The sequence below is a fragment of the Thamnophis sirtalis genome, unplaced genomic scaffold (genome assembly GCF_051295495.1).
Source record: "Thamnophis sirtalis isolate CommonGarterSnake01/CBP01778 unplaced genomic scaffold, rThaSir2_p1.2 scaffold_6, whole genome shotgun sequence".
Taxonomy (NCBI): domain Eukaryota; kingdom Metazoa; phylum Chordata; class Lepidosauria; order Squamata; family Natricidae; genus Thamnophis; species Thamnophis sirtalis.
The window spans coordinates 77,156,967-77,184,831 of record NW_028261386.1 but is presented as its reverse complement, the minus strand read 5'-3'; the positions used below and the strand labels follow the sequence as shown (position 1 = coordinate 77,184,831).

The 27,865-nt window shown below is 41.0% G+C and overlaps 1 protein-coding gene across 1 annotated transcript; it reads left to right on the top strand.

Annotated features, from left to right (window-relative positions):
• The first annotated feature begins 8,797 nt into the window (after positions 1-8,797).
• ACAT2 (acetyl-CoA acetyltransferase 2) lies at positions 8,798-27,752 on the top strand. The gene is made up of 9 exons (XM_014051904.2): positions 8,798-8,951; positions 11,783-11,917; positions 12,960-13,141; positions 14,943-15,060; positions 15,965-16,108; positions 17,351-17,473; positions 19,529-19,683; positions 20,324-20,434; positions 27,503-27,752. The coding sequence occupies exons 1-9, from the start codon at positions 8,897-8,899 to the stop codon at positions 27,668-27,670; spliced, it is 1,191 nt and encodes a 396-aa protein (XP_013907379.2). The 5' UTR covers positions 8,798-8,896; the 3' UTR covers positions 27,671-27,752.
• Positions 27,753-27,865: the final 113 nt, after the last annotated feature.

Here is a 27,865-nt window from a genome sequence, read left to right as displayed (position 1 = left end):
AGAAAGTATATTTATATTTATTGTTAACCTTGCATTTCATACCTTCAAACAGAGATCTTATTCCTTCATTTTTCAACAAAGCATCGCTGCCTATATATACCAGTTTTCATTTGTTCCCCTATTAGAATTGCTTATCAGCAGTGAAATATTATTATAATAAGTTCTTAACCTTATACATTATATCCCCAGACCTTATATTAACACTTCATTGTGTCATTATTAGATTATTTCACAACATAATTATATCATCATTTCCTTTCTTCAATTAAGGCATAAGTATATCATTTTTCATTTCCAAAGTTTTTTTTCCCCCTAGCCACCGATAAAACAAATCCCATATCTTATAAAATTGTTCATCCTCTTGCTCTCTAATTTCAAATGTCAATTTACTCATTTCAGCACAGTCCATTATTTTTCAGATAACTTCTTCCTGTTTTGGTATTGTTTCGTTTTTCCAGTTTTTTGCAAATACAATTCTGGCTGCTGTTAACACATTTACAATCAAATATTTTAAGTCTTTTTGTAGGTTTCTGGTATGATCCCCAATAGAAAGACCTCTGGTTTAAAGTCTATTTGATTGTGTGTCATTTTCTCCAACCACATGTGGATTTTAGTCCAGTATCTTTTAGCTTCAGTGCAAGTCCACCACATGTGATAGTATGAGCCAGGTATCTGGTGACATTTCCAACATTTCTGATTTATTCTTGAACATTCTTGCGATTCTGGTCGGGGGTAGGTGCCACCTGTAAAACATCTTATACAAGTTTTCTCTATATGCAGTAGACATTGTCATTTTGTAATTTTGAGACCACAATTTCTGCCAATTCTCTAAATCAATCCCATACCTAAAGTTTTTTCCCCAAGCTATCATAGTTTCTTTAACTTGTTCTTCATGCAATTTAAACTCCAATAAATATCCATATAGTTTTTTAATTACTTTTTCATCAGTGCCTGTTAAAATTTTGTCTAACTCAGTCATTTTATTATAAAGACCTTTAGTTTTTCTATCTTCATTATATCTAGATTGTATCTGTACATATGAATACCAGTTCATTTCCATCCCTTCTTGTTTCAACTCTTGAATAGATTTGAGCTCACCCTCTGTATTCAATAATTCTGTATATCTAACTGTTTGTTCCTTTTTATATATTATTGGATATGAAAATGCTTCAATTGTTGATATCCAGACTGGAATTTTTAAATAATGTAGTCTTTTAACCTTTTCCCAGTTTAACAACAACGCCTCCCTTATATAATGTTTTCTAAAGTAACCATGTGATTTAGTACCCTTATACCATAAGAAAGCATGCCATCCCAACAGTAAGTCGTGACCTTCTACATTCAATAATCTAGAGTTTTTTAATAATATCCATTCCTTAATCCACATCAAGTTTGTTGCCTGATAGTATAGCTCCCAATCAGGTAGCCCAAATCCTCCTCTAGATCTAGCATCTTGTAGTAATTTAAGTTTTATTCTAGCTTTTTTCCCTTGCCAAATAAACTTCAAAACTATTTTATTTAAATCTTGAAAAAAATCCTTACCCAATCTGATTGGGATTGTCTGAAACAGGTATAGAATTCTAGGTAGAATGTTCATTTTAATTGTAGAGATTCTTCCCATCATTGATAAGTGCAAATTTTCCCATTTCTCCAAGTCAATTGCTATTTGTCGTTTTAGTCTGGTATAGTTATCCTCTTTAAGAGTGCTACATCTAGGTGATAAGTATATTCCCAAATATTTAACCTTACTTGTATTTTGAATCTGCAACGTTTCTGACAGCTCTTCCTTTTGTGTTGCATGGATATTCATGATCTTTGTTTTATCTTTGTTTATTTTCAAGCCTGCTACTTCTCCGTATTCCTCTATTCTTTCCAGCAATTTGGATGCTGTTTCTAATGGATCTTCAAGAATAAAAACTAAGTCATCTGCAAACACTTGTAATTTATACTCTTCTCTCTTAATTTTCATTCCTCTTATTTCTTCTTCTTCTCTGATCTTTCTGTTTAAGACCTCTAGTGTTAGGACAAAGGGTAGTGATAATAGGCAGCCTTGTCTCGTACCTCTCTTTATTTCAATCGGATCTGTTAGTTCTCCATTTACCATTATCTTTGCTGCTTGTTTCTGGTATATCATTCGTATAGTTTGAGTGAATTTCTTGCCAAAATTCATCTGCTCCAGTTGCAAAAACATAAATTGCCAATTCACATTGTCAAAGGCCTTCTGCGCATCGAGGAACATCAGTGCCATTTGTTTTTCAGGATGGGCCTCATAGTATTCCAAGGTATTCAAAATCATTCTCATATTGTCTTTAATTTGTCTTTTAGGTAGAAAGCCATTTTGATCTGAGTGGATGAAACCATTTAAATATTTTTTAAGTCTCTCAGCTAGTATAGATGCAAATAGCTTGTAATCTGAATTTAATAAAGAGATTGGTCTATAATTCTTGATTTGTGTTAGATCAGTCTCTTCCTTGGGTAGTAGTGTGATATACGCTTCTGACCATGACTTCGGTATTTTGCTCTCAGACATCACTTCATTCATGACTTGTAGGAGTGGGAGGGTCAATGTTTCTTCAAATGTTCTGTAGAATTCCACAGGTAGTCCATCTGGTCCTGGAGCTTTCCCATTGTTTTGCTTTTTAAGTGCCTCTGTTAGCTCCATCATTGTTATTTTACTTTCTAACATTGTTCTAGTTTCGTCTGGTACCTGGGGGAGATTGGCATCTTGTAGGTACTTTTTAACTCGTCCCTCCTCCACCTTCTCTTGTTCATAGAGTTAAGCATAATAGTCTTGTATAATATATTTTTTCTCAGTGTTTCCATACTGAATTTCTCCTTGTTTATCTCTTAGTTGAAGTATTTTCTTTGTTTCTCTCTCTTTTTTCATTTTATATGCCAACCACCTGCCTGGCTTATTCGCATTTTCAAAATAATTCTGTTTGGCACCTCTAAATTTTTGTGCCAGTTCTTCCTTTTCTAATAGGTCCATTTTGTGTTTAATTATGTCCATTTTTATTTTGACATCTTTTTTTTGTGGTGCTCTCTGTAGTTCTCTTTCAAGTATTTTATAGTCGTTATCTAGAGCTTTATGAATTTGTCTTTTCTTTAAGTTTCTCTTCCTTGTGTAGTCTATTGTCAAACCTCTGATAACAGCCTTCATTGTATCCCAAAGATTCTGCAACGACGTATCTTCTTTCCTATTTTCTTTAAGGAAAAGGACTAGCTCTTTTTCCATTTTTTGTACAAACTCTTTTTCTTTCAATATAGTGTTATTTAGTGTCCATCTAGGTCTTGCCCTTTGGCCTTTCCATTTAATTAAAATTGGATTGTGGTCCGCCCAGGTACTTGCTCCAATCTCAATTTCTTTTATGTTGGAGCTCAACTCCGCTGAGACCCATATCATATCTATTCTAGAGAATGAAGAATGTCTGTTTGAGTAGAAAGTGTATTGTTCTTTTTTAGCATTTCTTTCTCTCCATATATCTTTTAGATTTACTTCATCTGTCATCCTAAAAAAGGATTTCGGCAGAGGCTTCCTATTTAATTTTTTTGTTTTATGTGCTTTATAGTCCATATTTTGATTCACAATGCCATTAAAGTCTCCCATCATACAAATATCAGCATAGTCTAGTTCCAAAACTTTTTTGTGTAGTTTTTTGTAAAATTCATCTTGTTTTTCATTGGGGGCATAGATTCCAATTAGGAGTGTCTTTTTGGTATCCATAATTTCCACCATCAAAATTCTTCCCTCTTCCTCTGCATAGACTACTTTTGCTGGGATGTTGCCTTTAATATAAAAGACCACTCCTCTTTTCTTGCAATTCGCCAATGATGAAAACATTTTCCCAAGCTTTGGTTGAGTTAATAAATGTTCATATTTCTTTTGGATATGTACTTCTTGCAGGCAAATTATGTCAAGTTGTAATTTCTCTAGTTTATAAAATATTTTCATTCTTTTAATTACCGAATTAAGTCCATTAATGTTAATTGTAATCATTTTTCTTTCTTCCATGTTTATACTTTATATACAGGATTTATCGTTCTAGTAGATCTAGGTTCTCGTTTTTCTTTACGGCTTCCATTCCCTGTCGCCCCTTCTTTCTCACTTCCACCTACTGCTCCTTCTATTTTTTCGGTCGCGGTTGCAGGTGATTCCAGTATTTGTACCGCTGAGTCGTCTTTCCCAGCTTTCTCAGCCATTTCTCTAAAGTATTCTTCGTAGAAAGCTTCTGCCTTCTCAATTGTATCTATCCTGTGTCTTTGTCCTTGTCATGTACATAGTAAACCTTCCGGTATGAGCCATCTGTAATTAACACCTTTTTTATCAATATTTTAGTCAGAAATTGATATTCTCTTCTCCTCTCGCTCACCTCTCTCGGAATTTGTTTGAGAACTACAATCTCCTTACCTTTATATTCTAATTTTCTATCTCTCAATTTCTGTAAAATTTGTGATTTAATTGTTTTCTTAGTAAATCTTACATGCACTTCCCTTGGGAGAGCATTTCGCATTGCATATCTTGTGTATACTCTAAAACTCTCGTCTATATTTTCTATTAATTTGTCCTGGGACATCTCCAGAACCTCTATCAAAATATTTGAAATTATCTGAACTAAGTCCTCTCCTTTTTCTTCTTCTATGTTTTGAAATCTTAAGAAGAATTCAGACCTATCCATCTCCCATCTTAATATTCCACTGCTCTCTCTTTCTACATCACTTAGTCTAGTCTCTAGCTTCTCGGTTTTCTTCTCTCCTTCTTGGATTTTATTTTCAATTTTTTGAATCCTGTCTTCGTATTTCAGCATCCAGTTGTGCATGCTTTCAACTTTCCCTTCCATTTTATCAACTTTTTGCACTATGCTTTGATTTTGTTGTTCCATTACCTCCATTTTTTTTATAAGGGTGTCTAACTTGCTATCTTTACTGTCAATTCCTGCTTGCATTTTCTGCATCATTTGCATAAGTGTTTCAAAATTTGCTTCCTTCTCTTTTTCATGCTGGGACATTGTCTGTGTTGTTCTCTGGCCTCCCGCAGGTGAGGAGGCGGAGGTTGATGTAGAGCCAAAAGCAACTGCTTTTCTACTCATAGCCAATTAGTATTAGAGGGTGGAAGGTTATAAGTACAATGGATGAAGTACGTAGAGTACACAGGGGAGAGGAGGGAGAGATGGGGAAAAGGGGGGAGAAAGGAAAAGAAAGAAGGTAGAGAAAAGGAAAGGGAAAAAAAAGGAGCTCTTCCAACTATTTTGTTCAAAATTTGAATTGGATCATCTGTTGATGTCCCAATTTCTTCAGAAAAGAAATATATATATATATATATATATATATATATATATATATATATATATATATATATATATATATATATATATATATATATATATATATATATATATATATATATATATATATATATATATATATATATATATATTTAAAGTCACAACCCCTGGTATGCCCAAATATGGGAGGAAGGTCACACTTCCATTCTCTGTCCTTCGGCTCGTCACAAGAGACCATCCAGACAGAAACCAAATATTTTTTTACTGTTGCCTTTTTGTTACATTTGTTATATTTATGCTGATAAATAAATAAAGGGAGACTAGTATAGATCTATTTCAAGCTATTTAGCTCTCATCAGCTAGCCATACCCTTGTTGGGAATCGAACCTGTGCTCTATTGCCTCTTAGGCAGATGTGTTAACCATTGAGCTACAAGGCTCGACTCCTTATCAGCGAGGCCAGGGTGAAAGGTATATATTTAAAGTCACAACCCCTGGTATGCCCAAATATGGGAGGAAGGTCACACTTCCATTCTCTGTCCTTCGGCTCGTCACAAGAGACCATCCAGACAGAAACCCAATATTTTTTTTACTGTTGCCTTTTTGTTACATTTGTTATATTTATGCTGATAAATAAATAAAGGGGGACTAGTATAGATCTATTTCAAGCTATTTAGCTCTCATCAGCTAGCCATACCCTTGTTGGGAATCGAACCTGTGCTCTATTGCCTCTTAGGCAGATGTGTTAACCATTGAGCTACAGGGCTCGACTCCTTATCAGCGAGGCCAGGGTGAAAGGTATATATTTAAAGTCACAACCCCTGGTATGCCCAAATATGGGAGGAAGGTCACACTTCCATTCTCTGTCCTTCGGCTCGTCACAAGAGACCATCCAGACAGAGACCCAATATTTTTTACTGTTGCCTTTTTGTTACATTTGTTATATTTGTGCTGATAAATAAATAAAGGGAGACTAGTATAGATCTATTTCAAGCTATTTAGCTCTCATCAGCTAGCCATACCCTTGTTGGGAATCGAACCTGTGCTCTATTGCCTCTTAGGCAGATGTGTTAACCATTGAGCTACAGGGCTCGACTCCTTATCAGCGAGGCCAGGGTGAAAGGTATATATTTAAAGTCACAACCCCTGGTATGCCCAAATATGGGAGGAAGGTCACACTTCCATTCTCTGTCCTTCGGCTCGTCACAAGAGAATCGAACCTGTGCTCTATTGCCTGTTAGGCAGATGTGTTAACCATTGAGCTACAGGGCTTGACTCCTTATCAGCTAGGCCAATATTGGGTCTCTGTCTGGATGGTCTCTTGTGACGAGCCATAGATGAGTTCTCAGATGCCATGTGGAGAGTTGAGTAATATCCCTTCCCCCTACAGCTGCAGTGGGGAAGTCTTTATTATGTAAAGTGGGCTAGCCTGGCCTTCTCAATGGCCTATTGACAAAGTGTGGATGGACAGGAAGCTACAGGCAACTATTCTGTCTTTTAAAGCATGTTTCTTTCTTTTCACATCCATAGAAATATTCTGCCTTTTCAATATTTCCTAGGATATTTCATTTTTCTGGGAGAGGGCTGGATGATAACTTCCTACAACGTCTTATCTGAAAAAAAATAGGGCTAGGATATTGCACAACACCTTATCTGTTAGGGCTACTCATCATGATGGGCTTAGGCCATTACAACATATCCGGCTAGGGTTATGATCTTGTGAAACCTGTACCACGTGGGGTCAATTATGCACATCCCAGCCGGAGAGGAGGGGTATGCACGTCACATCCGGAGGGTGGGGGCTGCCACGTCACTTCCGCTTTAGGTTCCACCACAAAACCGCGTTCGACTAAAGGGCGCTCGACGAAACCGCGTAGCTGACGTCACCACAGTGCGACAACAGCGCAGAGAAAAAAGCACGCTGTAAACGCTAAACCTAAAATTAACCCCTAAACCTAAACCTAACCCCCTAAACCTAATCCTAAACCTAACCCTAACCCTTAACCTAACCCTAAACCTAACCCTTAACCTAACGCTAACCCTAACCCTTAACCTAACCCTTAACCTAACCCTAACCCTTAACCTAACCCTAAACCTAACCCTAAACCTAACCCTTACCTTAACTTGAATCTTGCTTGCTTTTAAAGCGCTATTTAAAGCGCCCTTCTTTCTCCGCGCTCGCTGTTGTCGCCCTGTTGATGACATCAGTGACGCGGTTTAATCGGGCGCGCTTTAGTCGAGCACGCTTTTGTCGTGCCACGCCGCTTTAGGGGCATGATCTGGTGATGTAATCAGCACGTGAGTTTGTTTACTTTGATGACATCACTGATCAAAAGTACTGATAATTTTCATTAAAAAAAGGTATTTACTATATCTACTGAGACCCAACAGTACTTGAACTTCAAAGCTTGTTCTTTATAGCCTACACACACATACACAAATGTTTGATTTTAGAAATGTAGAATTCAGAATTTGCAAGAAAAGCACTTGTAAAAACAGGGGAAAATAAATGAATTGGCATGTTTAAAAAGAGGAATATCCTTTCTTATTTACAGAAAGCAAAGCTATAGTCTTATACTATACTCAGGTGGGAACCAATTACTACATCTAGAATATAAAAATCTGGGCAATCATTAGTTGACAGTGAAAAAAAAATACAGGACACAAAATCTCTTAACTGCTAATTAGTGATTGTTTAGATTTTTGTATTTTACATCTGCCATCCCTATTTGATAAGATCTTCCTGTCAAAGTTCACCTGTCAAAACTCCTTGGCTTATTACATTGTGCAAACCTAGCTGTCAGTGTTTGAGAAACATGATTTATGCTTTAGCATTATAAATCCAGTTAATCCTAGTTCTTCAACATTCCTCAAACTTCTTGTGCAGTACTGGCCACCATATCCTGTAGAAAAAGATTTTATTAGTAGACTCGTAGAGACAAGTTGATCATTCCTGAAACATTTCATTAATAATCCTTGAATCATTTTGCAAAATCCACTTGCAATTCAAAGAGCAGCAATGGAAATTATATGGACTCCTCCAGTTCCAGTGATGATATCAGGCTAGTGTTGCAAGAAGTTAGGCAATTTGGTTTTTAACTATACATTTTGGAGGGAGAAAGAAGCACAAAATGTGCCAGGTAGGAAAACTGGCATTAAGATTCAGGGCGATTTTCTGATAATACATTTGATAGGAGATCGAAGTCCTCGTGCTTTCTGCTAGGGAAGGAGAAAGTTACGGGAAGAAGAGATTTACGTCATTACAGTGACCTAAAATTCGTTACGAATAAACAGGTTCCCTAGTTCTCATCGCTGCAGTCGTAGCACCCACAGCAACAACCCCCGAAATCGTTTGGACGACCTGCCTCGTCTCCCCTCCCGATTGTCTCCGGCTGAACCGTCCTGTCAGCCGCAACCCAGTTTCTGTCATATGACGACGGCCGCCCTTTCAATCTAAGCGCTGTCGGATAACATAAGAGGTGGGCGGGGACCGGGGCAACAAATGAGAGCTTGGGTGCGCATCGCTGCCGGAATCTAAAGGAGGCGCGAGGCAGCTTGCACTGGGCAAGAACGCGGCTGCAAGAGCGACGGGGTTTTCTGCCTCTTTGAAGCATCATGGATCGCGGGGACGAGGCCGTCGTTTTCGTTGCTGCTGCAAGGACCCCTGTCGGTGAGTAGAAGCTACTCCTGGGGCCTTTTCCTGCCTCGATCTGGTATTGCTCTGAAAGGGACGTTTTCATGGACTGACATCCCCGCTTTGCTCCCAACCTTGAACGGTCCATTCATTCTGATGCCTGCGGGAAATTTGCCTTCGCCCGTTTCCCCCCCCCCTCCTTTTATGCTGCCGGGTATGGGAGGAAATCCTGTACTTTTTCTGACAGAAAGGTAACAAAATGAACCGAGCTGGATTGTGGTAGGCAAGCTTGGAATTGGTCTGCGAGAAGGGGGTGGAGAACTGTAGAACTGCGAGGGCGGGAGGATATAGGGCTTGTTAACTGCTTAGGTAATCATTAAGACTATTCGGATAACAGATTGGAAACGGTCTGTATTTCTGGGAGTCTGATGGAATTTAACAAGTTTTAATTTCAGCTTGCTGTGTGCAAAAGAGCAGGCTAAATCGTTATTTTATCGTATTTTCTTACCCTTCCACACCACACCGACATACCTTCTTCAACCTGTCCTCCCCAAAGCTCGAGCCGACTTGGCACCTTCGCTCCCTTTGTCTTCAGAGCAACCATCGAGATACATTAGGAGAGCAGTTTGACACACGGGAAATTATTAGCAAAGAGGCTATCTAGACTTCGTCACTCTTAAGCTCCAGGTAAACGTTGGGTGAAATCCCTCCCGCCGCCCTGGTTCTTTTATTTATCAAATTCATTCACACACCCTACCCCACCTAAGTGCCTCAAGACGGCTTGCAATTAAAAAAAATGGGTTGATGCTAATACGGTAGAAACAACGTATTTCTTCTACGGGGGGTGGGGGGTGGGGGGAATGGATCCCCGCTTTCTTCCCCGCCCATCTGTTGGCTTATTCACAGGAGTTGCTTTGTTTGTTTGTCTTTTTGCGTAATCCCCGAAGCTCCTCCCTCGCCTGTACTTTTCTCTCAATGATTGGCCAATGCGTTATAGAGCCACCGCCTGAAGATGCGCTGTGATTGCTTCGCGGCTCTTGCTGAGGAATCCCTCTTGCTCTGATTGGCGCTTGGCCGGTAGAACCAGAACGGTCTGGTCGCTGGCTCTTCTTTCCTCCCATGAGTAGAACCCAACTCCTAATCTTCCATCTATCATTTATTTATTTATTTTGTCAAACACGTAAGAGATAACAGGTATAGCAAATCGAACATGTACAAGTATACATAGGACACAGTACAAGGACATAGCAAGTGTAAACATGGACATGAATGAAAGAAATGAATACAAATAAAAGGGGACAGTAGGACAGGGATGGTAGGCATACTGATGCGCTTATGCTCGCCCCCTTTATGGACCTCTTAGGAATGGGGTAGACAGTTTAAGGTTGAAGCTGTGGGGGTTTGAGGATGTAATGACAGAGTCAGGTAGTGCATTCCAGGCGTTGACTATTATGTTGCTGAAGTCGTATTTTCTGCAAACTTCTGAGTTTGGGGCAGTTTGAGTTTGTATCTATTGTTTGCCTGAGTATTATTGAGGTTGAAGCGGAAGTAGTCATTGACAGGTAGGACGTTGTAGCGACAATTTTGTGTACTGTGCTTAGGTCAGACTGTAGGCAACGTAGCTTCAGGTCGTCCAAGCAATCTAGAAGAGAATCTAAACAACCTTGGAGACTTGGCTTCCAAACACAGTATTGCATCTTAGTTTGGGATGGTTGTTTCCCATCCTCTTTGATCCTTTCCCCTTCTGATTAGTTCTTCCACATGGTTTTATGTATTTATTATATTTATTAATCCATCCATCCATCTCACTGTCAAGTGATCATGGATGACTTACACTATCAAAATGATAATACAGAACAATGAGAATGTTAAAAAAAATTAAGGGTTAAAAATGAGCACATTGCAAGTTAACAAAACTGGATAAAAGGGATGGCTATGTAAATGGTATGGGGTGGGATCTACTCTTAATTTACTAAACAATTCCAGAGTGGGATGTCCCATTGGGCCCCCCAGCCAGTTGGCAGGACCAGGTTTCCAGGACCTTTCGGAAGGCCAAGATGGAGAGGCAGACTGCATTTGAGTGGCACAATATTTCAAAGGCTGAAAGTCACAGCAAAATAAAACACTTTTCCTGGACTCCGCCAGGTAGAATTCCTCATCTGATGGGGTTTACAGCTTGCCTTCCTGATGGAGCAAGTACAGTTGATCAGTCCCATTTTTCCTAGAGTTTTGTATGATAAGATTTTTTTAAAAAAACTTCTTAAATCAGTTTCTTAAACATCCATGTAAGACATTATAGTTAGAGACATGAATAATTCGTGAGTATATTTAACAAGAAATTAATGGAGACTCTTGTACATATAATCAAAAATTAGATGATCCAGGTTTTTCTAATTAAAAGAACTGTAAATAAAATGTATTTGTTCAAATAGTTCTATTTAGCATAAGGAGGAAAAAATAGATACACAAAATTGTTTGTTGAGGTTTACTAGGTATAACAAATTGAATATTGCTTTCCCTTATAAAATCTTGTACTGTACTATAGGATGTTATCTGATTCATAAATGAATCTAGTGATTGTTTAATTTTGGTAATACAGAGAACTGACCAAGAAAATGCTACTATATTTGAAGAATCAGTTCTCAAATTGTTTGACCAGATAATAAAACAAAATGCCAGACTTTCAATGAATAATATACATATATCTTAATTCCCAAGTATACCCATGATAATATATTTGTTTATTTTCCTAGAATTGTAATCTTTATATGTTACCTAGAATGCTTAAAAGAATAATAGAATGAAAGGAAAGAGGGAATAGAGTAGAAATAAAACACACCTATTTCTTATGTTTATATTTTATCTAGGATCCTTCAATGGTGCCTTGTCAACCCTGCATGCCCATGAATTGGCTTCAGTAGTCATTAAAGAATTGTTGGAGAGGACAAAAATTGATCCTAAAGAAGTATCTGAAGTTATACTTGGACAAGTATTGACTGCAGGTAAGAACTTGATCAAGCATTTAATCAGAATTTTGAGCTGGATTCCATTTATGGTCTCTTTTCTTGCGTTTATGTAATGCGGAAACTGCACACACATAGAGAGAAAGAGAATGAATTATAGTTCTTTAGTTTTACTTATTTTGAAATTGTACTTTCTTTCTTCCCGTATGTTTAAGGTTTCAATCTCCCAAACTAGCAATTTGTGTAGAAATGTCTAATGTTCCTGGAAATAGCAAATGAAACAACTTTGACATCTCCTTCTTATTCTTGCATAGATTTTCCTTCTGCCATTCCTTTACTTGTTGCAACAGAAGGGCTTCCAAGTATGAACGCATAAATCAGAGAGAAGAGTGGGTGGTGGCAAACAAGGACAGGAATGTCATGAAGAAGTCATGGTCCTTTCTTTTCCTACAATTCCGGGTGTGTTAAATCACCCACGTGACAGTCTGTTCTAACTTCCTGCACTGTTGCCCATACTTTACTGCTTCAGATCTCCTTCTAGTATTTTCCCCTTCTAATTTAACCTTCTCCAGTTTCATGACCTGCATATGTGTTTCTCTATGAAAGTCAGTATGGTGTAGTGATTAAGGTATTGCACTAAGAGTGAGGAGATTCACCTGACCTATTTCTCAGTTAGAAACAGAAACTTATGTTATTTTGATCCTATAAATGCAGACCAACCTTAAAACAAACATTTACATTATGATGGTTAAAAACAAAAATAGAACCATACACTGCCTTCACCTATCCACAGCAGTGTTGAATATAGCCCAAAGACCATGAAGGTCATCCTAAGAAAATTGAGAATTAAATAACTTGAACAATAAGACATGGGCATTGAAATTAAGAGTGAAACATTCATTTTTACAAAGCAGCACCTGGAAACAAGAGGTAGGCTATCAATTTGAAACTAAAACTGGTTATGAGTAATTTACAGGCAAATAACATGGGCACCCATCTGTCTGTCACTAAGAAATGATGTAGGAGAATGAACTTTTACGTTCATTTTAGTATAGTCGTTCCTGTGTGTTTATTTCTGTAGGTGCTGGCCAGAATCCTGCTCGACAAGCCAGTGTTGGGGCAGGGATTCCATATGAGATACCAGCTTGGAGTTGTCAAATGATATGCGGATCAGGCCTGAAAGCCGTATGGCTCGGGGCTCAGTCTATTATGACAGGAGATTCCAGTATTGTGGTGGCTGGTGGTATGGAAAACATGAGCAAGGTAAGGCTGCTTGATGTTCAGAGAGGTTAAGGCTTGCCTCTCCAAAGATGCTTATGCTGAAAAGGCATGGAAGTGTGATTCCCATAGGAGAATTAATTGTATTCAAGAGTACACAAGCTGTACATTGAGCCTTTAGAAAGAGTGACTTCTTTCTCACAAGTTACATCTGCAACCCTAACAGCTTGGGCTTCAGTGGGCTGAGGCTTGACAAAACTTCAAAGTCCCTTCCAATCCCATTATTCTATAGTTGCACCGTGTCCAGCCCAATTTGAGATGCTTATTGGCACACAAGCTTAAGCAGAGTTATTAAACCACAGTTTGTTAAACAAGACATGACTCGATGCCATAACAAATCATATATGAACACCAATATCTAAAACTTTGAGTGATTGAATTGAGTGGCTCCATACAACACTAGGAGATCAAGTAATCATGCTTTCCTAGATTACTTCCTGATTCATGCAAAATACAAAACCAAATAAATCATGAATTTTTTGCATTAAGATAGAATGACATATTTTTGTGGGTATATAAAGTTTCTTGAAGTTTAAAAAGTTTATAAAGCATGGTCCAGTTTTTTAAAAATACCCTCACACACAACCATGTCATTTCTTCAGAAGAATTAGCACTTTGTGCTAAGAAATTGCTTAACACTTTATGCTCAGCCAAACCCAAGTAAGAACTCCTAGGGCTTTGGGTTAGCAGCCACTAATGCAAGAATGTCCCCAAAAAACCTGTAGGGCAGGAGTAACAATTTTACAGGAAAAATGGGTTATTGCTATTCTCTTGAAGAGAAACGAAGTTGAAATAGACCCAAGTAGTCATTTTTTGGGGAGTAAGGGCGATTGTACAGCTGTGGTTTAAATGACCCTGGATAACTAATATGTAGCTTTTTTTCTAGGGTTTTTCTGGTTTTTTTTAAAACCTGAGTTATTCCAACCATGATTTATCATGAATTGAACTTACTCACTCTTTCCTTTGAATGTCTAGTATATATGAGTAGAAGTAGTAAGGAATTAGTTGGGCAAAGAGAAATATAGCTAGAAAGAATTTGTTTATTGTAAGTGTGTGAGAGTACATAGGGTTAGATTTGTTACATATTTATCATTGCATGTGTCTATACATACATACATACATACATACATACATACATACATACAGACAGACAGACAGACAGACAGACAGAGAGGGAGAGAGAGAGACTTACATGATGGACATATACACAATCAAGAAAGAAAAAATGCCATTGTTGAAGTTTCCTTCATGCTGATGGCATTTGGACATTGGCCTGACATGTCATATTTGAATGGCACAATTTCTTCTGAAACTTCCATGGCAGAGGCCAAACAGTTCTTCTGATCCTTTTGTCTTACTGTTGCTGCTGATAAAAAATACCAAGGGGATTATTGTGCATATAGTGGATGTCTATACTTCTTTCAGCTACATATGCCTCTAGTCTTAAAGTGAAATATTCTTTAGCTTATTTCAAGCCTTCACCTTCCTCCCAACTAGAATTCAGGAGGAAACAATATGGAAACTTCTTTTTTCTTACAGTCTTTCTCAGTCGTACATACCATGTGATTCTTCTAATGGGAAATATAGGAATTGAAGCTGAGACCTAATGCATACAAAGCATGTACTCTACAACTGAGTTGGGATACCTTCTCTATATTAGATTTACATATGACCAATGAATGGAAGGATCATTCAGTGAGAGTGGGCGCCTCAGAGGTTATTTACATTCACTTCTAAAGAAAGTTGCTTTCTATGTCCTAAATGTGCTAAAATATTTTTCCCCCAGGCTCCTCATGTCATTCATTTGCGTAATGGGGTGAAGATGGGGGAAGCCTCTTTGCAAGACACTATTATCGTAGATGGCTTGACAGATGCCTTCTACTGTTATCACATGGGTATTACAGGTAAGCCACATGAAAATAGCATTGACAAGAAGATTGGATGAAAGTATGTCCTGGCTTTATTTGACAGAAAAAGGAAGAGTGGAGAGAAAGCAAGAATTATGGGAAGAAAAATATTGAGCAATGTCCAACTTCAATGTAGGCTTGCCAGGTGTAATTGCAATGAATCCCTGTCCCCACACACTACGAAGGAATAGAAATACCTACTTAAGATCCGTGGTGGCACAGTGCTGCAGACTACTTCTGCTGATTGCCAGATTCCAACAGGTCAGCAGTTCGATTTTTATGGGCTCAAGGTTGACTTAGCCTTCCATTCTTCCGAGCTCGGTAAAATGAAGAGCCAGATTGTTGTGGGCAAGATGCTGACTCTGTAAACTGCTTAGAGAGAAGGTTGTAAAGCACTGTGAAGCGGTATATGGTGTCTAAGTGCTATTGCATGTATGATCTAGGAAGAAAAGGTAAAGATAAAGAAACCCTATTTAGGGTTACATTCCCCAAGCAAAGAGCTTCTCCCAGGTCATCATTGTACACACTGAAAGCCAAATTGGCACAATGGTTACTATGTTGCACTAGATGTAGAAGGCCCAGGTTCTAATCTATCCTCTGCCAGGAAAATTCACTGTACTTCAGGCCAGTCTCTCTCTCTCTCTCTCTCAGTCCCACCTATCAAAATAGGAGGAAGGAGTGCTATATATAATATCTGGAGCTCTTGCCAAAAGGTGTGATATAAATAATAAAATAGTAATAAATAGCTACAGTTTATTCTATAATCAGTATAATTGCATTTATTGTATATTTCTACTTATGTTTAATGTATATTACATATGCAATAAATATAATAAGTATATAGTAGCTAAATTCTGATGATTGTGATTAGAGTGTCTACTGTATTTTTTAATTGTTTCAGCTGAAAATGTGGCCAAACAGTGGAAGGTTACTCGAAAAGAACAAGACCAACAGGCTGTAATGTCACAGAACAAGGCTGAAAATGCCCAGAAGGGTGGATATTTTGATAAAGAGATTGTACCTGTGGTTGTCCCTTCTAGAAGAGGTCAGTGAGCAGTTTGACATACTGGACAAGGGGCCAGGACCTGTTTCTTACTATAATGATTCATCTTTGTATTCATTTTTATTTGCTTCGATTCTTCCTCCCTCATGTGTTAGAATAGTTGGTGTATTGGGAAGGCAGAGACAGTTAGTAACCTCAGGCATAATTAGTTAATTTTTACTGCTAGATGAAAATAAAATTGTGAATTTAACCCTTGTGTGCTGCCAATTATAAACATCTACACTTGCAAAAGAGAAGAATAATTACAGATCTAGAAAGAATGTCACCTATCATTACTGTTTCCACAATGTCAGTTTTGAACTGGTTCATAGGTTAAACCAAAGTTTCTTCCTGTTTCAGTAACATGTTTTTTTTTAAAAAAAATTGTATTAATTTAATAGTAATTTAAAGAATATCCCAATTTTAAAATTTCTCATGAGTTAATTTCAAGAGTTACTAAATCAATTTTTGGCACCTTATTAGGAGTTTAATATATTTATCTGTGCTATAGTTTGGTTAATAGCGATCTATTGAATAAATCACAGCAGATGGGCTTTACTTCTTACGTTAATACAAAATCAACCAAGCAACATAGATTGGGTTCATACTGTACCTAATCCCCAATGTAGAATTCTATGGGTTAATATATGAACTCAGTTTATCACTCCTATGCTTGAATACATATAATTAAAGAGTGTAGGAAATCATAAAACAGTTGTGATTGTCAAATGCCAAAATCAAAGTTTCATTTGTCTTGGTTTCAAGGAAAAAAATACAAAAGTGGTTTCAAAGTAGAAACAAAGTCCTTTCTTTGATCAAAATGTTTATTCATCTCTGCCAACTCCATTCATTTCACCATCAGTTCTTCCTTTGCCGGTATCCCTATGTCCTTCCATCCCTGTGGCATACAAAAGTCTTGCTTATGTTACCATAAATAAAAGCAGGCCCATTTTTTTCAAGAAATGTATCCATCAAGCCTAAAAGAGAAATATCTGGTTTCAATTCTGCATTCCAAGAATTCTCTGAATCAAGGTACATATCTGATCCCAGTATTTCTTAGCCTTTATCCAACATATGTTTGACATATTCTTATACATTTTTGACAGGTAAAATACCATCAGTAAGGGCAGTGTGTATCTTTAATGAAAAAGAATGAGAAGTAGAATTACTAATAGGAAAATTCCCGCCTTTCCTTTTTTGTAGCAAGTATAAAACGGCTGCTACTGAAATATTTGTTTTTGACAGGCCCCACGGAAGTGAAAGCTGATGAACATCCTCGTCATGGGTGCAACCTAGAAATAGTGGCAAAGTTGAAACCTTGCTTCATAACCGATGGGACAGGCACCGTGACTGCAGCAAATGCCTCAGGTTGGTTTGTTGAGCAATTTAAAGATAAGCTATAAAATTGGATCTTTTCCAGTTGCAGCAATCTGTTTTGATTAAGGATGAAGAATAAAGGGAGGGGGTACATTTTTCTAATTCAACTGGTACAATTTGGATTTAGTGAAAAAAAATATGAATTATTGGAGTGTAGCGTTGTGTGAATAAGGTCTTGGATGAAGAATGCAAAGGACCAGATAGAAAATACATTAAATTAAAGAAAAACAAACAAAAAATTCAAAATTGTACCTAATGCTAAGTCTGGCTCCCTCAAAATGGCAAAAAGAAGAAGAAACCATGCTACTGCTCATTAACTACAACTGCAAATGTTTTGATTTTGGTACTACAGGTAGTCCTCGAGTTGTGAATGTAATGGACCTTGCCCATTCCATTCGTACCTCGAGAATTCGTGAGAGTGAATCTCGTACCTTGAATGAAATGACTCCATGCTTTTGCCAAGGCATTCGCTAATTTGGATTTGCTCAGTTTTTAAAGGCCTCCTAGATATCTATGGGGCATTTCAAAATGAAGCAAATCCCTCTGATTTCAAAGGCCTCATACCAGGGGTGGGTTCCTGCCAGTTCTAATCTCTTCTATAGAAGAGGTTCCACAAATCTACAGTGCCGTTTAGAACCGGTTCCAGCTCCCTCCCCCCACCCGTCCGCACATCATCAAGATAAAGAGAGGAGGATTTTTGGAGTTGATGTCCACAAGCCTTAAAACTGTCAAGTTTGAACACCCCTGGGTTTTTTTTCTAATGGGTTAGGGGTGCAAGGGTCTTGTAACTTGACAGCTTTAAGACTTGCGTGCTTCAAATGCCAGAGTTTCTGAGCCAACATTTTGGTTGCTAAGCAAGAGCATTGTTAAGTTAGTTTCACCACATTTTACAAGTTGGCCACGCCCACCCAGTCACATGGCTGGCAAGCCACTCCTACCCAGTCACATGGCCGGCAAGCCACTCCCACAAAGTAGACCACACCTACAGAAAGGTTCTAAAATTTTTTGAAACCTACCACTGCCTCATAGGTGCCTATGGGATGTTTCAAAATGGAGGGATTTGCTACATTTTCCCTGGCCTCATAGCCATCTATGGGGCATTTCAAAACAAAGCAAATCCCTCTGATTTCAAATCCCTCTGATATTGTGTGATATCAGGCACCCAGGAACTTCCATCAATTCTCCTTTTGCTCAAAAGCAAAGTAACCGCAGCAGAGAGGAGACAGATCTTGTAAAGTAAGTTATTCCTTGTTCGTAAACACTAGGGGGTGCTAATCTTGTAACGTCAAACGGGCTTTAAATGAACGCTTGTACCCTGAGATTACTGTAATTTTCAGAGTATAAGACGCAGCAAGGTTTTGAGGAGGAAAATTTTAAAAAAAGGTTTTGCACTATGCAAACCTCCCAAAAACAGCCCGTTTTTTTCAAACAAAGGCACAAATAGCCCTTAGGGGGCTTGTATGGCGCTCCTGTGTGGTGGGGCCAAAACAAGAAAAAAGACATGGATAGCCTTTAGGAAGCTTCTAAGAGTGCTTCGGGGAGCGTGGGAACGGCCCATTTTTCGCTCATTTCTGCCCTCCCCAGCCAGCTCTCTGAAAGCCTTCTAAAAGCTATTTTGGTGAAGGGATGAAGTTTTGGGAGGCAAAAAAATGCTGTAATCAATGTGTAAGACGCACCTAGATTTTCAGCCTCATTTTTGAGAGAAAAAGGTGCGTCTTATACTCCGAAAAATACGGTAGGTGTATGTACTCTTCAATTAAATATGAACTTTCCTTTTTTTAAAAAAGCATCTATATATGTAACCTAAAAAGTTAAGAGTTGTTTCAGAGATAAAAACCATGTCAGCTTAAGAGAGCAGATCTTAGATTTTTTCCAGGAGAAATTTCTTTTTCTTTCATTTCTTATCCTGGCCAAATTGAAAAAAATCCACTGGAAATTACTGCTTTATGACGGAAATATCCATGAAGATAAAACTGGGCAAAACTGCTGTATCTATCAAGCTTTGTTAGATACTTTAAAGCTAGGTTTAGTTGTTTTTCTCTTCAGGTATAAATGATGGTGCCGCTGCTGTTATTCTTATGAAAAAATCAGAAGCAATTAAACGAAATCTCATTCCTTTGGCACGGATCGTGTCTTCGGCTCAAGTTGGTATTGATCCTTCAGTTATGGGAATAGCACCCATCACAGCAATAAGAAAAGCTGTAAGTAGGGAACGGGGTCCATTACATTGAATTAATATTCTGAAAAACCCAACTGTTTTTTAAGCATAGTATATTCATATCGTAATACGTATAGCCCATCTGTATCCTAATGAATTATGGTAGCTTTGTTAATAAATGTTTCATTTATTCTCAGTATTAGTGAATTTTTCCAGGTATTTTTTCTGGGTATTAAATGTGTGTTTGTTTATGCACTTGTGCATGTGGACATATGTTTTTGTGGAAAGAAAACAAGTGCATTGGTCATTAGTGAAGATTGAAGAGTTAATTGAATTTTGCATTTTTATCACAGCTATTGGAGGGGATAAGTCCAGTATCAGTGCCAACATTGGAGTTGTATGCATTTGTGGCCCTTATTTGTTTAAATTCCAGATTAGAGTTTATTAAGATACAAATCAGTATTTTAAATATTTTAAATTTAAATTTAATATTTTAAATTTAAATATTTTAAATTTAAATTTAAGTATTTTAAATGATTTGAGCATTGAACAGTATTTGAAACCAGTCTCATTTATCTCAAATTATTACAAATTTGGGGAAAAAATAGAACACATGGTTTTTAACAGAATTCAGCCACGATTTTTAACCATGTTAACTGAATGAGCTTGTTGACCTTTTGCAGGTGGAAAAAGCTGGTTGGACATTGGATCAAGTGGATCTATATGAAATTAATGAAGCTTTTGCTGCATTAGGTGTTGCAATAACAAAAGAACTAAAACTCAAGCCAGAAAAGGTATGTTTAAAATTGCAAAAAAACACAATACCTCAAATATTGCAGATTAGTTATAGCATGGAATGCATATGCTGCTCCAGATAAATAGAGTAATGAAATATATTTTTGTCTGATGCAAACATGCAATAATGCTAGGTGGGATGGAAAGGGTAACATTCAAACTAGTTTTGTCATCTGAAATAAATTGCAGGACATCAATTTGGGGAAACTTGATAAAACTATATAGATGGGGGATTCCTTCTAATGTAAATTGGTATTCAGTGATTAAAAGCTTACGGTATCTTTCTCTGTGTTGTGATCCTGAACCTTTCAGAATCTTGTTCACTTTTTAAAAATCTGCTTGATAAATGTAAAGACATATTAGAATTCTTTTTTGGCCAAGAGCAATTAGATTGACAGACAAGAAATTTGTTTGGACATACAAGGAATTGATTTGATTATTTGATTGGACACACAAGGAATTATTGAACATCAGATAGAATTTGGCATTCCGTGATGCTAGTATTCAAATAAAATGTCATTGATTTTTGGAAAGAAAGCTTATGTTGAACTGTAGAGTTCTAGTAGCACTTCCAAAGGAACATATCTAGGCAATGCAATGCAAAGCAAAAAGAACGACCATAGACTTACCTGAACGGTCCTTCTATATGTGCTGCGAGGGGAATCCAAGCATGGGTTAACTTTGTCCATTAGCCTAGAGACTGAGTTATGTAAATGTTGATCACGCCCCCTCTGACTGGATGGGTCAGTTTTGTACGAAGTCAGCCAGTTAACAACGTGTAGCAATGTCAATGATGGCCGTAGCCAAACAAGTCTCAGTAGTCACGTCCAGAGTAAAGTCAAGTCAGTAAACAGGTAAGTCATCGAGTCAGAGTCATGCGCTAGCCCTGGCCAGCCGAAGCTGCGGGCAGGTTTGGATTCCCCTCGCAGCACACATAGAAGGACCGTTCAGGTAAGTCAATGGTCGTTCTCCTGTGTGCTGCTTGGGGAATCCAAGCATGGGACATGCCAAAGCAATTAAGAGTCAGGGTGGGAGCTAGGCTGGTCAGGATGCCTCAGCCGAGGCAAACACGTCAACCTTGTAATGTTGAATAAATGGTGATGGTGACGACCAGGTAGCCGCCCTGCAAATCTCCTCCACCGAGGCTTACGTAGCCCAGGCCGCTGTGGTATCTGCACTTCTGGTAGAATGAGGCGTAATGCGCCTAGGGACTGGTCGGGATTGGCTGTCATAAGCAAGAGCGATGCACACCTTTAACCATCGGCTGATGGTATGGAAAGACACCTTCTGCCCCATGGATGATGGTTGAAAGGATACAAAAAGTGCTTCCGACCGTCTGAGGGACGCAGTGTGTTTCACATAGCGACGAAGAGTTCTGAGCACATCCAGGTGGTGTCACTGGCGTTCCTGCGGATGGGAAGGGTGGGGGCAGAAATCCGGGAGGATGAGTTCCTGAGCTCTGTGGAACAACGTGTTGATTTTTGGTAGGAAGGCTGGGTCCAAACGAAGAACGACTCTGTTGGGCTGGAATATGCAGAGGTCCACTCGAACTGACAGCGCTGCCAATTCGGACACCCTCCTGGCCGATGTAATAGCTACCAAAAACACAGTCGGTAACCGAAGGCTGATGGATGTAATAGGCTCGAATGGAGAGGCCATAAGAGCCCTGAGTACTAATGTCAAGTGCCAGGTAGGGTAACGGTGCACGGTGTGAGGTCTGAGATTGGCTGCACCTTTCAAAAAGGATTTGACCTGTGAGTGTTGAGATAATGAACGGCCCTGGCCGCCCCCAATTACTATGGCTAAGGCCACGACCTGCCTACGAAGCGTGTTGGGTGCTAAACCCTTGTCAAGTCCCGTTTGAAAAAAGTCCAATACTTGGGGCACCGAAGCCTTGAGGGGGTCAGAAGGCCTGCCAGGTGGCCTCGTATATACGAGTAGTAGATGGACGACGGGCCGCTTGAATAGTATCAATGACCTTCCTTGAGTAGTGTAGCCCGTTAGAATAGCCCGCTCACGTGCCACACGGCTAACTGTAACAGCTGGGGGTTCGGGTGGATGAGAGCCACCCGAACCCCCAGCTGGTTGAGCTGGATCTGGTCATCCGGAATCCTCCACGGGCGTGAGATCGATAGGTGTACGAGGTCTGCGTACCAGGGATGCCGGGACCACATCGGAGCACCAACAAGACCTCCGCTTGCTCTGTCAACATCTTTTGTATGACCAGCGGAAGGATCGGCAGAGGCGGGAAGGCGTAGAGGAGGCCGGCCGGCATGGGCTGCGCAGGGGATCCACTCTCTCCGCCCCGGGTGTCGCGTAACTGGTGTAAAATCGCGGCAGTTGCGTGTTGGAAGGTTGCGCGAACAGGTCCACCTCTGGATGACTGAACCGGCGAGAGAGCTCCTGGAAGAGATCGGGGTGGAGTTGCCACTCCGCTTGTTCCCAGTGGCTCTGCTCAGCCAATCCGCCTGTGTGTTGGAATCGCCCGATATGTGTTCTGCCCGAAGGGACAGCAGTCTGGTCTCCACCCAGTGATGTAATTTCTCCGCCTCCAGCATCAGGGCCTTGGAGTGGGTGCCCCCTTGGCGATCGACATGAGCCTTGGAGGCCACATTGTCAGTCAAGACTAATATGTGGTTGTGAGATACAATGTCCTGGAACTCTCGGAGGGCTAGCAGGATGGCCCAGAGCTCCAGCCAATTGATACTGTTGTTCAGCTCTTGACTCGACCACCAGCCCTGTGCAACTCAGTCCAGGACATGCCCCCCCCCCCAAATAGACTGGCATCTGTCGTAACTTGGATGCGGTCCGGCTCCTTGAACGGGCACCCTTTGAGGAGTTTGGAGGAGTTTGGAGGACGTCCACCACCGAAGGGACCTGAGAGGTTTGGGTGGGAGTCGAACCTTGAGCTGGGAATGGTTGGTGTGTGCCCTCTGAAAGGGAAGCAGGAACCATTGCAGTGGGCGTGCATGGAACCTGGCCCAGGGGACAATGTTGATGCAGGAAATCATTTTCCCAAGTAGTTGGGAAAGAGTAGCCAAAGGTAAGAGTCTCTGAGACAACACCTGGGCTGCCAGGCGTGGGATGCTCTGTCGCCCCTCCAGGGACAGGGAGACCTCGCATGTGATGGAATTGAAGGATGGTCCCCAGGTGGAGCAATGACGTGGTTGCCTGCAGGTGACTCTTGGGGAGGTTCAGGACGAACCCGTATCTCCGCAGTGAGTCCATTGTTATCTGTAGATCCCATAGGGCCTGGTCCCGAAATGGCAGGTAACAATTCACTCTCACCGGGACCGAACAAAGCGACGCTGCCACAACTACCAAGAGTTTGGTAAAAGTTCGAGGGGCCGATGACAGGCCGAAAGGCAAGGCCCGGTATTGAAAATGTCGGCCCGCGAAGTGAAAGCGCAGAAATCTCCAATGTGCGGGATGGATGGGCACGTGGCGGTACGCCTCTTTGATGTCGACTGATATCATGTCGCCCTGGCGGATGGATGCCAAGATGCTTTTTAGGGATTGCAACTTGAACCTATGATACTTGATGTACAGGTTGAGTCTTTTCAAATCTGGAATGGCCCGCCATCCCCCCCCCCCCCCGAGTTCTTGGGTACTAGGAACAAGATTGAATAAAATCCTAACCCTTCCTGGCCTTTTGGAACCTGTTCTATGGCATTGATGGAGATGAGATGTTGTAGTTCGGCGTCCATGAGATGCCGTTTTATCGAACACCTGGGCATAGGACACCTGATGAACCGCCTCAGAGGGATGGAGAGAAATTTTAGAGTGAGGCCCAGCCTCACAACCTGAAGAGCCCAGGCATCGGACGTGGTCTCCGCCCACTGATGAGCGAAGGCCAGGAGACGCCCGCCCACGGGATCTTCCCTTCGGAAGTCACCGGTACCTCCAAAAGGACTGGTTGTCAGCCCCACGAAATGGCCTTCTGTTCTGGGATTACGCCTGGTTCTGCTGGCGGCCCCTATCCCTGGCCCCTGCACGGTCCTGACCGCGGTCCTGTGGCTGGGTAAAGGCCCTGTTGTAGTGGGGAACGTAGGGGGCGGCAGTGAATCCAGAATCACCGGCCCAAAATGGCTGGCGTCTACTGTAATGCTGCTGTCTTCTATTGGTGCGCCCCCCCAGTGGAGGGGAGGACCTTGCGTTTATCCCTCGTCTCTATGAGAAGTGGGTCGAGCACAGAACCAAACAATGCCCCACCTTTGAAAGGTGTGGAAGCCAGGCGCCACTTGGATTTAACATCGGCCTGCCAATGGCGGAGCCACAGCAGACGCCGGGATGCCACATTCGACACCACAGATCAGGAGGCAAATTTTGCAGCATTAAGTGTGGCATCTGCCAAAAATTCCAGGGCTGCCATGATTTTGGTAACGTCTTGGTGTAGACGCACGTCATCAGGAGCAAGTCTATCCTGCAACTGCTTGAGCCAGAGCATGGAGGTTCTATTAAAGAAGGACGCTGCAGTGGCAGCGCTCAGGGCCCAGGCCGCAACCTATGGGTCTTACTAATGAGTGTTTCGGCCTTACGGTCCTCAGCCTTCAGGCCTTCAGAAATTTCTGATGGGGGATTAGGGCTGGGGAAGCAAGAGCAGCCACGGGCGGATCCACAGTTGGGAATTGCAGGATGCCCTCCAGGTCAGGAGTGGAAGTGTATAATTTCCTGTCCCCATTGCTGGGTGGGGCAACCACAGTCGGTTGGTCCCATTGCTTTTGGACAAGGTCTAGAAAAAGCTTGGGAGAAGGAATAACCTCCTGCTCAGCAAAAAGCCATTCAGTTGCATCCAGGCCAACAGCAGTGCTATCCTTAGAGGCCGTCTCACCCATGTGAGTAGTAGTCTTAACTTTATATAATAAGGACTTAAACAGTGTGGGGCGAAATAATCCAGAGGAATTAGGTTGATCGAAAATCAAACCTTCATCATCCGAGAAATCCCTGTCTATCACCTCCCCTTCTTCCACCAAGGCCGAATCCTCGCTATAGAGTGAGGGGAGAGGTGAGGAAGGGACTGCCTGGAGATCTGGGAGATCCACTTGTGGGGCCTGGGGAATAGGCCCACCATGGGCGCTGGTAACCCTAGGAGCCTGATTTCTACGATGCATTTCAGCATCCACACCCCTGGATATTGCTGCAGAAATCATCTGGTAGAGGTCTGGCAGAAGGCCCAGGTGCTGGCTTCAGGCCTGCAGCAGTAGGGGTAAAGTGGCAGAAGGCCCAGCACGCGATATTGCATGGGCTGAGACCGCATGGGCCTCCCAAAGGAGCGGAGGAAACTGGGTCCCCCAAACCCCCTCCCCAGGATCAGAAGCTTCGGACAAGGGACGATCTGGTGACCAGCCTTGATTCCCTGCTGGCTGCAGTACTGGGGCCGGTGAAGCACGTTGAGGCAGCAATATGGGGGGGGGGATTGCTACCCTCCCCAGCAGCCTTACTTGCTGCCTTGGCCTTTTCCTTCCGCCTGTGGGCCTATCCGGAGCTCTGGATGTGTCCCTAGGCCTTTGGCTGGGAGCTCTGCCGGGCCTCAAGTTAACCCCCATCTGGGCAGGGGGTTGGGAATCGGTAGAGGGCTCTACAATACCTCCTGAGGTGGATTGATCAGCCATTCTACAGAAAGAATTGAAAAAACTCAACCACACTGTATCAGAAGTTTTTTGTAGCAACTGAAACGGGCCACGTGGCAAGCAGGAGCTGCAAGGGCGATCCTTTCACTAAGGTAGCCAAGCTGAAGTGAGGGAAGTGGGAGGCCCGATGACGCAGTCGCTCCCTTTGGGCGTGAAGACTCGCAACACCCTCTTTCGGCTGCTCTAATCGCACCCATGAACGGTCCCAAAATGGCGACCGCAATTGAGGCGCTAAAATTTGAATATGGCTGCAGCCGACGTCGCTTACAGGCTCTCCGCTCTGCGGATGCCTTCAGCAGAACCCATACTCCGCACAAGAGAGCGGTGGACAAATATCCAGAAAACGGCACTCTGCTCAGGGCGAGTCATTTTAAAGGCAGACAGCGCGGGTGGAGAAACGAGCCCAAGGCACGAATGGCAGGGACAGCAAATGGCGGCAAAGCGAACTCGCATCGGCAACAGCGGTCGCTGAGCTCTGATTGCAACAGCCCCCAAGGCAGTAAATACCTAGCCCGGGCGTTGTAAGAGCTCCGGAAGGTCTGGGCAGGCAGCGAACTGCTGCCTGTCCCTTTAATCCTGCAATAACCTGTTTTGAATCGTTCCCAGCAACTTGTTGAATCCAAGAATAGGTAGAATTTTGTCAATTAGTCTGGAGAAAATTGGAATACGTCTCTTTTGGCTGGACTGAGTTAAAAAACTGACCCATCCAGTCAGAGGAGGCATGGTCAACATTTACATAACTCAGTCTCTAGGCTAATGGACAAAGTTAACCCATGCTTGGATTCCCCACGCAGCACACAGGAGAACAAAAAAACTAAAGTCCAGAGATCAAAGTTCTACATGGAACGATTGAAGGAATTGGATATATTTAGGCTGTGGAAGAGAAGCTTAAAGCGGTGTATGGTAAAAATCTTACCTAAAGGGTTGTCCTACCAAGGATTGGATTTTTTCTCCATTTCCGCAGGGGGTGGAATCAGAATGAATGGGTTTTAATTGCTGGTTAACATTCGGGCTGGCTATCAAGAGTGATTTTTTTGACAATAAAAACACATAGAAGTTATGATCACCATTTTATGCTAGCTCCAGGACTACATAGGTGAGCAGTAACATTGGTGGTCATTGCAGAACATTCCTTCCACAAATTTAGTGGTTGGGAATAAAAATTGAATAGCCAAATATCAGGCATTAGTTTAAAAAATATTAAGAAAATTAAGAGATAGGTTTGAATAAAAACAGGCAAGTGTGTTGTGTAAGCAATGGCTCAGTCAGACACTTTCCTCTGATCTCAGCATGAAAATGAGTCTTGCCCACTTCACTATTAAATCTATTGTCAGAGGTTTCAATTCTTTTTCTAAATATTAGGTTCCAAGTAGGAAAGGAAAACTTCTACATTTGATTTAACATGTTTCTGATGTTTTCTTTTTCTTTCTTTTGCAGGTAAACATTGAAGGTGGGGCTGTTGCTCTTGGCCACGCCCTTGGAGCATCTGGTTGTCGAATCCTAGTTACACTTCTGCACTCACTAGAACGAACAGGTGGAAAACAAGGAGTTGCAGCTTTATGTATAGGAGGAGGAATGGGCATAGCTATGTGTATAGAAAGATAAAGGAAACTTTTCTTTGATTTTATATCAATTTGTAACACAACTTATCTTTATTAGTAAGTAATAAACAATATTAGCCAATACCTATATATTGATACTAGGTAAGATCTAAGCATCCTGCTGTCAGTTTAAGTAGAACTTTCAACAATCTACTTGGTGTCTTGCCTCAGATTTCTAATGAAGACAAGGGATCACTGA